The sequence below is a fragment of the Anarrhichthys ocellatus genome, unplaced genomic scaffold (genome assembly GCF_004355925.1).
Source record: "Anarrhichthys ocellatus isolate YVR2014 unplaced genomic scaffold, GSC_Weel_1.0 scaffold18, whole genome shotgun sequence".
In the NCBI taxonomy this organism is placed as follows: Eukaryota; Metazoa; Chordata; class Actinopteri; order Perciformes; family Anarhichadidae; genus Anarrhichthys; species Anarrhichthys ocellatus.
Window position 1 is genome coordinate 4525456 of NW_022280048.1, and position 12485 is coordinate 4537940.

At 41.5% G+C, this 12485-nt stretch overlaps 1 protein-coding gene across 1 annotated transcript in view; it reads left to right on the plus strand.

Annotated features, from left to right (window-relative positions):
- Positions 1-9697: 9697 nt before the first annotated feature.
- tmem164 (transmembrane protein 164) overlaps positions 9698-12485 on the plus strand; it is a 19029-nt gene continuing 16241 nt past the window's right edge. The window contains exon 1 of the mRNA XM_031857052.1: positions 9698-10577. Within this exon, the coding sequence (XP_031712912.1) occupies positions 10140-10577 (438 nt within the window). The 5' untranslated portion in view covers positions 9698-10139. The remainder of the gene's footprint in view (positions 10578-12485) is intronic.

Sequence of the window (12485 nt, forward strand, 5' to 3'; positions counted from 1 at the left end):
GTGATGGGAAGAGCAAACAACCAAACACACCTGGCTGCAGCCTCAGCAGACATTTTTGCCAAGCACATAAACAGACTGAGGAAGACTGAAGAAAGCGTGGTCCCAAACTGAAGTTTGTGTTTGAGGCCAACAGGTGACAGATGAGGGACACTCCTCCACAGACTCCTCCTGAAGACGCAATTGGTTGTAGTCTTAACAGCAGAATGTGCTAATTAGCGCTAATAGAGCAATGTTAGTCAAAGACAGTGTGTGTTAGTATTAAGCACAGACTGTGTATTTAGCTTAAATGGACCGCCGTTGCTCTAAGGGTGCGTTTGATATAAGTAGCAGCAACTATCAGTGTGCCACGTGTAGCAGCTGAGAGTTGTCTGAACCGTCTTGTATATACAGTCTATGGTCTGAACTAGCATGAAGGGTCACAATAGGCCTTTTTTTCTGCACAAAACAGTGTTGCTGCTATTAACATTAAAGATGTATCTGTTCTACTTAAGTGCCCCAGTGAGCCATAACTAATGCAATACTACCATCATCATATTTTTACTTTATGCTTTACTTGGATTATATTTCAGTGGGAAACATTTTCCTTTTTACTCCACTACATTTATCTGAGAGTCTCGATGCTTGTTGGAGAGCAGCTGGTCACAGTTGTGTGGTTTTACTTGACTAAAAATGGAAGTGCCTGAATTGAAATTGAGTATTTTTACGGTGTGGCATTGCTACATTTACTTTTAGAAAGGGTCATAATTTGTCTACCACAAAGGCAAATCTTAATTGGACTAATATGACCTCTCATTCAACAGCACACCGTTGCACCAACCGCCCTCAAATATGGCCAGAAGCATATTAGTCCAAGCCATTAAAGGATGTCTCGAAATGTTTTATGTTTAATGCTCCTATTATCCTACAAAAGGTGTCCAATCAAGGCGAAACTGTGAATGATTTTTAACAAAGACACTCAAATACATCCAAACTAAGCCAACCGTGTAATGTAGCGTTACTGCAAAAGGTGTATAGGGCTTAACTATCACTACCACAGGATCTAAATAAACACGCAAACATTTTTTATGTTTCATTAAAAAAATTACAGTTTATTGACACTGACCAAAACCTCTGAATGTAGCTAACTTGTCCTGCTTCTTCATATTGTATATATAAAACGGAAACTTTTTTTAAATGACTAATTTATGAAAGTACTAATCCCTCTGGGAGGTAAAAGGAGAATTATTTTAATTTATGAATTGTCAAGGTAGTCAGGCTGTTTTGAGATAGTTTAGAAATGCATGTGGAGGTGTAAATAAGAGACACCGAAGGTGTCGCATTCATGTGGACTGACATTTGATGAGTCAATCGTTTTTCAATCCATCCTTCAACTTCTTTCCACTTCTAAAATCCTGACCTTTCCTCCCACTGATGTCTCTGCCAACCGCATCATTATATTTAATCGTAGCGAGCGATTGCTCTGCCTCGCCATCTTGAAGCCTTTGGAGCGGTTTCTCCTCCGTGCCAACTCCAACTGTCACTACAGCCTGCTTCTTTCCGCTGCTCGGTTTCAAGCATTCAGGTGGATTTTTTTTCTTCTAAATGTTCCAGCACAATACAAATGTAATCACATTTGTTCAGGATCCTTTTCAACAATGTAGTCTCTATAGGTCCAGTGTGAGCATAACGCACAGCACGACTCGACATTATTCTTTCAGCCACTTGTCATTTGGACAAGTGAGGAAACCTTTTTCTTCTTGAAAATATGTCTTTTTTAGATTATACCGTACCCTGTAATGCTTCCATAACATTATGGTCTGTATGAAACATAACTAACACATCAGAGACGACGTACTGTTTACCATGTAATTATGAGGTAATTATTGGTTCTAAAAGAAATGAACAGAGAGGAAACTTTCAACAGAAAATTCTCCTGCAAATTAACTTACCATGTAAAATGTACTAACTACAGTTCAGTAATAATACAGTTATTATCATCAGGTCTGTAGAGTAGAAGTGAAAGCCATTGTTATTTATAATGTCCTCTTTCATGGAAGTGCTGTCCACATATCCCACTAATGTGTGAGGTAATCCTGGACTAACCAGCATTTGTTCACTTTGATTTTTTCCCCTCTAGGGCCCCCTCTACTTTGACGACATCTTCCCCGAACCTCGGCTTGGCGGTTTTCACTGAACGAGATCCCGCTGGCCCCAGGTGTACGCTACTTTTCAGTGATTTGTTCAGGTACTGGAGCTCTGCAGACAGATACTCTACCTGAAGTGCTTGTCGGGAGCTTTTGTTGCTTTGTTGTTAATTAGGTTGCTTGTTTTGTACTCTAGTAGAAAACAATGCTTGAATTGTCTCCATTAATTTCGTAATTTTTCGAGTACTCTCAATCTACAAAAAATAAATGATATTTATTCTGGAAAACAATTAATATTAATCAAATGAATCAAAGTGCCTTATAGACTACTAGCACAAACTATTAGTGTGAAGTGTCTTCTAGTGGCATAGGAGGTGCACAATGCGAAATAAAATCCAATATTTGAATTGATACATTTGGTTACCTTAAAACTTGTAAGTCACGTCCTAATAGAGAATTTACCAAAACAAACAGGAAAAAGAGGGTTTTTTTTAGGCCGACCTTGTGGAGGAATCGTAAACTGTGGAGGATTCGCATTTGCTAATGTAGTTTCCTACAGCTGCCGCTAGATCTTACTAAAGAGTCGAAATCTACCGATTGCATCTTTAAAGGCTCCAACAAGTTGGTTTAGAGTTATAAGGATTAAACCTCAAAGAGTTAGGCCCCGTGACCACTGAACACAGCAATCATTTCATTGAGAGCAATGTATTTGCTTTGGGCTGGGTATTGTCTTTTAACACCCTTTGAGCTCTTCGCAGGCACCTCTTGTCACCAATATCAGTGGCGCTTGGTAGATGCTTGCTCTTCGGTAGAAGAACTTGGCACAGGAATTTTTACCAGTGCCAAATACTTATGTTTCCTTAAGAAATACAGCCGTTTTTTGAGCTTCTTTCACAAGAATTGGAGATGTGTGATGACCATGTCAGGTTTTCCAGGGTTTGAATCTGATCTGGGATTTCTTTTTTTACACATGTCATTACCATGTCTCCTTTCACTGTACACTTAGCCATAGGGAGAACTTCCAAAATAATCTTTGTAAAAGAAAGTATTGCTCTGGTTGTTTTCTCGCACAAAAGAGTGTGTTTTATGGTTTGTCATTTTATCTGCCTGGGAAGAGAATGCCTCATAATCTTTATTGATTTCTCAAGCAGACTGCAGCAGACTGCCTGGTCCAAACATTAGGATGAGGCCATTCATCTCTTTCAGTTATGACGCTGCACTCTGCTGCTGGGACAAGCAAAGACCCCGACGGCTTTGGGACGACTAGCAAATGGGTTTGGAAATGAATTATGTTATAACCCGATGAAAACTTTTCATGGAGAAATGGTGGTACTAACTTACTTACTTGCCTTCAATGAGGAGACACTGGGATACACACATCACATCACATGGACGTCAGTGGAACATCACATGATTGTTGTCACAGCTGCAGATAGCTGTCACCAGTGAGTTCTACATTTCTGAAATACAGGACTGACATAACAAGGCTGGGAGACATGACTTGTCTCTGCTGAAACCTCGACAGTTATTTAACATTTTCTCAGCAAATCTATTGGCTTTTGTATCACTGAGTTTTGACAGATCGAGTCGTATCAGTACAGCTGAATATGGAATCGATTCAAAATCAGCCTCTTTCCAGCCCAACTTTAACTCCGGAGCAGTTTAATTTTATATTCCACCCATGATTCGAAGCTTAGATTATGCCATCGATTAGCAAGTTAAGATTGACTATGCGGGAGTGTTTCTGTAGCTGTTGACAGTCGTGGTACATCAGACTAGCTGTGGAGTGGAACTCTCAGATGCCCTGCAGTCAGTATGCGGTGCCCTCATGGAGGAGCAACTCCACATCTGTACTTGTCCTTGGGAAGATAATCCCGTACGAGCGGTTGAAACAGTGGGGGCAGAGGAGACTATTTTTTTTTAAAAGGTGACGAGAGAAAATCAAATACAGCATATTGTAGGTAATAAGAAAAGGAACTGGTCTTGAATTTTAATATTTCGAGGCCGCTACTTGTGTGGCTTATTGGAACGGCTGGAGGATTAGAGTGCCCTGAGATGAATCACATTAACATATAACTCTACAGCTTTCCTCTTTTCCCTCGCAGGACACTCGTGTTGGTCTTTGCCGGTTTGGACTGTGGCATTCTCAGATCCGCCTGACTCTGTTGTTTAATGCATTGAACGCATTCCAATGTGGTCCAGTGCAGCTACGCATGAATTCCGGTTTTGATGGTGCCAACCTCTTCAGCTTGGGTTTTTATTGTCTGTGTGCCTAAAGTCAGCCCCCATCACATCTCCTGAGATGATACCCTGACATACTTACCCATTCAACTCCCTCCCTCAAAGCCCCCCCATACCTCCCCCAGGAGATGCATGGATGAGCAAGCTTATTCTCCTTGTGGGGTGTTCCCCATGCATGACTGATGTTTAGATTAATATCCTTGACTGATTCCTGCTCTGTGGTGAAGAGGCCTATCAGAGCACAGCCGCCCCCTCAGGAGGCCATTGATTTTCGCACCATTCTGACAAACCTAAACCTTCTAGACCCACAAAATACTTTATTTGTTGTCCATTCAGATGCCATCTCCCCGGGCCCAGCTGTCCACATCTGCCTCTTTTTTTTTTTAAACGCCTCTGTTTGTCCGTTGTAGTTTGTTTTGTTTTTCGTCAGTGTTTGCAAAATAGAGTCTGCTGCCTGTTATTTATTGTTAATGTTATGCACTTAGGACATTTTTATTTAAATATGTGATATGTGAATGCTGAATGTGAATATACACAAATACAAATCTGATTGCTTGTTGTTTATTTATTTGTTTGTTTGTTTGTTTGTTTTATTTGAAGCCCAGACAGCTTCTTCTGAAGCAGTAAAATGATTTAATCAATATTTAATAAACACCTCAGACAAGGCAAGGCAATAAGCAGCATAATGTAAAAGGAGACGAAACAAACTAAATCAGCAGGAACAATCGTGTTGAACTATAATGACTTGCATTAATTCATGTATAACGGGACTTCTAAATGTGGTCCGGCAGCTGCCCAGTGTTGATTTGGCTTTGAACACTTTAGTATTTGCAACTGCGAAAATGATTCTCGTACAATAAAATGCTGTTTGTAATAATTAATATGAGTGCTCATTAAGCCGCTGAAGAGCTAAAACTGAATCAGGTCTGTAATTGGACTGTATTTTAAAAGGTTCAGAAGTATTGCTGCTTTTTCCAAATATCCTCCAAAAAGCCTCAAGTGGTAACTGCTGAAATCCACCTCGGAAGGGAAAATGGTAATATCGCCCCCTGGTGACACTAACAAGACAGCATAAAAAGCATTGTGCTTTTGAAAGAGGTTGAAACTGCATTTCTGTATGATTCAAACTCTAAATTAAAATAAATTTTGTAAAGATTGTTTATTTGGTGTTCTGTTTCATCCGGGGCATTAGCTTACAGTGTACAGAACAGCAAAGTACAGACATTACAGGCAGCACTGGCAACTGTGATATACAGGATTTCGTGCATCTCTTTGTGCACTTTTGCTTCCGACATAATCCATTTCATCTTTGAACGAGGGGTTGATTCAGTAGTAACAACACTTGGCTCATCATTTGTGCAGTATGGAGAGCCGGAAAGTCAAACCAGCTTTGAATCCTAATGCTTTTGGGTTTACTCGGAGCTTAAAAACCGACATGCAGCTCAGAAACAGACTCTTTTTTTCCAAGGCCAACTTGTCTTGGTTAACGATGCAAAATCAAGCAAATGAATCTTACAAAAGCACCAAAGTACCAGAATCTAGAAATGTAGAACTTAAAGCTGTACTGCAGGTGCCTGCTTCAGCAAAATCAAACAAATCCCATCAAATGTTTCTGACACATGGGTTACACTTGCACTAACAGGAAGACATATCCCTCACTGGAGAAAACAGGCAAATGCTGAAGATGACAGCTTGTAGGTGGGAAGAGCTGTTGTTAAGAAATACTGCATTCTTATTTCTCCACAGTGACCTTCTGCCTTCTCTGTTTCCCGACAAACCGAGCAGCCTTGAACCTAAATGAGCAAACACAGTATATTAAGAAGTCTGAAAAGCATATTGTGTAACTGAGGCCGTGCTGCTGTTTTTCCTCCCTGTTCAGATGCTCTTCCCCAGTCTCCTCAATTTCCGACTAATTGGACTTTTTCCACGAGACCTAAAGGGTCTTGATTTCGCTAAATTGCTCCGATCTGACAGTTTATTTCTCGAGGAATTCAGCACCTCGAGCCGGGAGATCGACTTTCTCTTTATCCCTCAGGATCAAGTGCTGGGAAGCCGGTTGATCTTCGGCCTTCTCTCTGCTCCTCTCCACTAGCTGAAGCGAGGCCTGGACTTTACAGCCCCCCATTGGATTATAAACTGACTCAGTATGTTCCCTTATGGGACTAAGCAAACACAGTGTATTACCCTTTTAGGAATGTTGAAATGGAGTCCATTTTATATTTTTGGGCATGAAAGTCATAGTAAAAAGTCTGCTGATGAGACACTTTCCTTATCAGATGACGGCAGGCCCTCAAGCTCCTGAATGGAGGCCTGAATCACCCTGTGTGGAGTCTTCAGGTTCCTTTCTCACACCTTCTAATATCTCCTTTCTACAAATACGTGCCTTAAGAAACGTAACTTTATCGTTCACCTTGATCTATGGAGACACTTGTCCATAGAAACCAATGGCAACATGAGTCACATGAACCTTGAATTCCAATGTGTCATAGACTAATGGGATCTTTCCCCTCACATACATATCACTGTTTGTATTGAAGCCTGCTGGATTGTTTTCATGTTACTGTAATTGCATTCTCTCTCGTGCATGTTTTTTTTTTTTTTGTTTTTTTTTTTACATATGTATGTTTTTATGCATTATAAAAGAATAGTGACATGTTTACCTGTTAGGAAAACATATTAGCCAATTTTAGGCGCTCCATTGATATTAATCCTTATGGGTGGACTGGTTTATATCAGTCTATACTAGCACAAACAAAAAGGTCAAGTAAAGTAGAAAACAAAGATTTTTTTTAATGTGCATTATTCTGTGTATGTGATAAAGAAGACCTCAATCTATAATTTAAGCTATTTGTTAGAAATATTTGATGGGATGGATGGATTTGATGATTTATTCATGGGGATAGAAATGTTGCTGCATAAGAGGATTGACCCATATCTAACTCACCTGTTTTCCTCTTTGTGAGTCCTCTTTGTGCATTTATCAGTAAATCATGTCCTTTAGAAATATCCTTTTGATATAAAACTCGTCTTATTTATACAATAATATTCAAGACCGGGAACTCATTTCACATTCAGGCTCAGTTTCAGCCACTACAACATCGGTACAACCAAACCGCAATGTCATGTATTCCCTTACTGTGCATAGTAAAGCACTTTTGGCCACAATTACAACATGGAGTCATTTGCTGGACCTGCTTTCAAACAAGCCCTGCGCTACTCTGAGTGCTACACACACACACACACACACACACACACACACACAGCCTTACACTAATGGAACTATGTCAGCGTGTGTTTATTTAAAAAAAATGAGCATCGGCCAACCAAAGCAGGCACTGTGGGAGACATTAGATGCCTTTCAAAGATGTTTCGCTTCTCCTCTTTTCTCAGTTCATTCCCCGCACCCTCATTCATTCCACTCTATCTCCCCTGGCTTGTTTGTGAAAGATATTCTCCATATTGAAGCAAATCCCAAACCAATTAGTGTGGAAAGTACGTCACTACCACCTACCATGATGGAAACACAATGCCAAATGAGCACGGAGGAAACCAACTTGGAAATTAGTTCTTTGCGCACTTTCATGTTGGCAAGTATGTATTTTGAAATTCACTTCAATCAGACTTCGTTGTTCCTTAAGGAAGTGGTTTTAAAGGAAATATATGGATCCCGTTGTAATCTAAATCAGACAGCCTTCCTATTGATGTGGCCCTTGATCATGTTTGTCCCTAGTTATGAGGATACAAATGGTGTGATAACACTCAGGTGTGATTTGGTGTAGTGTATTTGTAAGGACAGTTGAAAAGACTGAAGCACAGCGTGACACGTCAATGAATGAATGAAAGGTTGCTTTCCCCCAAGATGATTCACAGTTACCAGTCATTTTACCACCTACTGCATATTAAGGAGCACTCCTCATTTGGTGAGAAGTGACAGCGGGTATGGATTTTTTTGTCTGACAAAATCAGGGCTAATCATTAACTGTTGAACTACACTACATAACCAAACAAGTTTGTCCTGCTTGTGACTTAAAGCTCACGAAAATCGATCTTTTTTTCTTCTTCATTTGGATCAATGAATTTGTACGGGGGGGGGGAAAAGTGTTTATGGCTAATGTTTCAGTGGATACGTATATTTAAAAGTTGCAGTACTTGGAGAAAGGCAAAAAGGGAGGTAAAATGTAAAGGTTTCCCTGCTCTTGGGAGAATAAATGTCATATTGCAGAGAAAATGTCATGCCACTCCTTTCATTTGTTTTCAAGATAAACTGGCCAGAGTTAAAACAAACCGATGAAGACGGACACATTTTATCAGTGGTGGAGCTATTTAAAACTATCTTAAAGACTGAGAGTAACTTTACTGTGTAATTCCGTTACCGTATACTTACCATAAGGAAAAGGACCAGCTCCAAAAGAATTAGAGGTCACTATCAAAGTCTGACCTCCATGAATCTTCGAAACATTGACTAACAGGAGCTATACCTTAGAGGGAATGGGATAACACACACTGCTGTTACTGTTACTGCAGACTATGTGTCATGTCATGTGTGAATGCGTGGAGGTTTGATTGTGTCTTCACTATGTAGTGGCAACATCTGGTCATTAAATACTGCTCTGAAATAAGTGTAATTGGCTCACGTTAGTTAACTTTATAAATGCAGGTAGGAGTGATGATAGGTTTTTCATGCATAACATGGAATTGAATTACTGTGTTTATCATAGATGTTTCCCCGTGGAGAAGAAAGCCCATTAACACAATAATGAATATTATACAGTTTCTCATTACCCAAACGTGGTTGAAACATAAAGTAATACGCAGTCGGCTGAGGAGCCGTTATGCTGATGAAGCAATGGAGGTTTAGAATAGAAACGTTACCACATCTGCATCTAACGGCAATTTACTTCTCAAGAATTGAAGAAGTTTCCGGATATTTCATGAACACACCATCTCAAGTATCACGTGTGTTGGGAGTCCTCTGTGGCTCTATGATGTTATTAATGCCCTCAGATTTGGCTCTCAGGCAGAGTACCCTGGCTGTCGGTTGGGATATCTGAAGTTAAAAAAAAAAGTTTACTATCATAAATGTGCATTGAAATATACAGCTGCGAATATCACTGGTGTTAATATACTCAACTTTACAAATGTTTTATTCAATTAAATTGCTTAATTGTACAGTTAACATCAATGTCTCAATTGTAATGTGTGCACGTGATTGTAACAGTATGCATTCAGCGAATAAGTAGCGATGGCAATCAGCAAGCAAGAAAACTGGCCTCCTATTTTGGTCTCTGGATGAAGCACTGTGCAATGAGATTTGAGTTAAGCCTGAGAGGCTAAACTCGGGGTATTTAAAAACTTCAGTTCCAGTTCAGCAAGGTAGGATTGGTATTTAAGCTAGCGCCTATCCGGTGTCCGCGCTGTTGCTAACACACGCTAACTCAACCTCCAGCAAGCCGCTGTCCCGCTTGGCATGACTAAGAGCACGTAGCCGGCATGACTGCTTGTTCCGCATGATGCCGGTGCCAATCTGACTGTCAACGTTAAGCTAGCAACTGTGTGAGGGGCGCGAAAGAAGACTGTGCCGGTACCACCACCAGCCGCAGCTACCGGGTAGTGTTGACTACAGCCCTGCCTCCCGCTACTAGCCGAAGTTCCTCATCTGCCCGTCGATACGGTAGTTTTGGCGAATTAGCTAGCTTACAAACACGCCGAGGCGGTGTGGATACATGTCTGCCTCTCAACCGCGAGACGAGCTACGAAAGGGAAATCTTGCAGTTCATGTTTCGCCAAGAAGTTGGTGCGACGTCTTTTATTCCATCTCGTTCGTCTCTTTTCCAACACGAGAAGAGGAATATGTCCAGATATAACGTATACAGCCTGCTGGACTGGATCTACGGCGGGGTGGACCCGAAGTTCGAGGGCAACGGGGGCCCCGCGTGCGCCGCCTTCCTCGCGCCCCAACAGCGAGTCAGCGAGAGTCTGGTCATCGTCCTCGTCTCCCTGGTGGAGGTATGCGTGGCGCTCAAGAAGATCAACCTCTCCAAAGAGCTCAAAGTGGTGGGGAAGGACTGCGCGCGGTTGAAGGAGGACAGTCTGGGCAAGAACCTGTTGCTGGTGGCCCTTTGCATGACTTTCGGAGTGGAGGTTGGCTTCAAATTCGCGACCAAGACTGTGATATATCTGCTGAACCCCTGCCATCTCATGACAATGGTTCAGGTAAGGACGAGGTGTGTGTGTGTGTGTGTGTGTGTGTGTGCGCGCGCGCGCACTCCCAGGATGGGTTGCCCACGTGAACGCAAAACTGAAATGTGTCTGAAGACACTACTTTACTTATCTCCTTGTCTTCCAAACAGAGAGAGCTTTATGATTTATATTGCAATGTGTGATTTGACTTTGGCACTAATCAGCTGCTTGTTTTGGCTGACCCTGCCCATCACAGTATGGTACAACACTGTGGTTGGTATTTTACAATCAGTTACCTCAGTACTTTTTTACTTCCTCAAGATGCTTTTTTTTACTTGAACCTTACAGATCTTGAAAACAAAACAGTTAAGTAGCAGACGTACTGTTTTTTGCTTCTTCTTTTTTTACATTATCTGGCAGTCTGATTTGTGTAAACTTTGCACAGCTTTACACTGGGTGTGAATTAGTAATAAACAACATCATCTGATTGTTGGTGACCGGGCTTTATGTGTCGCTGCACAGGAAGCAAGTTGAGTTCTGTTGATACAAACAACCCTCTGTTGCCATGAGAGTATATACACAGCACCTGCATGTTTCTCCTCCACCTCCAGGTTGGCTGACCTTCATGGCACATGATTGCCACCCGTGGGTCACGGCAACAGGGTCACTGCCAACTGTGTTTTTAACACATAGTTGTTGGCACACACATGAATGATGGAGAACAAAGTAACCGAGACGTGTCTTCCTGATTATTTGACATCCTATAGGGGAGGGGAGGGGGGGGCAGCGTGATGAATGACACTGATGATTAACTCGCTGTGATGAGGAATTGACGGATGATCGCCAAATGGCGTTTGCGTATGAGGACCAAGGTTAAGATAATCCACTGTGGGTATTCCTCATGCTTGTTGACAGTTGAGTGTGATCCGAGGAGGAAATAACATAAAGGACGCGGTGCACTGAAAGGAAGGTGGAAGTTGCCATTTTCTTGTCAGAGGACAAGACAGGGAGTTTATTTGTGAGGGAATAAGGCCGGGGGCGAGCAGGTGGAACATGAAGTGTGTTCTGATTAATGAAGGTGATGTGTGTTGATGGTGCTCTGTTGGTGCAGATGAGTTCTCAATGAGAGGGCCGGGCAGGCATTTTCACATTTGTTGACTATTTGAGATCTTAGTCGTAGATGATTGTTTGTTCCCAGGATGCTACTTTTGTTACGTGTGCTTTTATTGACTCATTTTATAATCTGACTCCACCCACCCGGTCTTCATCACAGTCTGGGATCAGCAGTACATGGGTTTGGTACATTTTTAATCCCTAAAATCAAAACGTCTCATGAGGAGTGCAAAGATCCTCAGTCGGACCACTTGTCCATGTCTCCTTTTAGCGTGTTAATCCAGCAAAAGTGCATAAAAGCAATGTGTCTAGACATGAGAGCGAGAAGTCCAGAGTTGTGTGTACACACTTTACAGGCTGAAAACTTTAGGCTCTTGTAAAGTTCTCATGTTGCCCGGGGAGAAGAGCTGAGTGGAGTGTTGCTGTAATCTGAAGTTGCCTCAGCTCTTGACTAATCAAGGCGTCTACTCCACCCGAGTGTTGACGATACAACCACTTGTCTGTGTCGCTGTGCTGCAGCAGGTTACACAGCAGCCATGTCTGCCTGAACGCCTCATCAGCATTGGCTAAATTCTACATATTCAGTCGTGTCAACATTATTACTAAATACTTAACACAGTATACTGCTACTAAGAATATAAATATTGATGGGGAAGGAGTCTCACACTTTTTAAATCAACACTGCTGCCCAAATAATGCTTTGTCATGTGTAGTGAGGCTGTCAGTTGCCATTTGAGATCACACACACGTGTGTGTGTGTGTGTGTATGTGTATGTGTGTGTATATATATATATATATATATATATATATATATATGTATATATATAT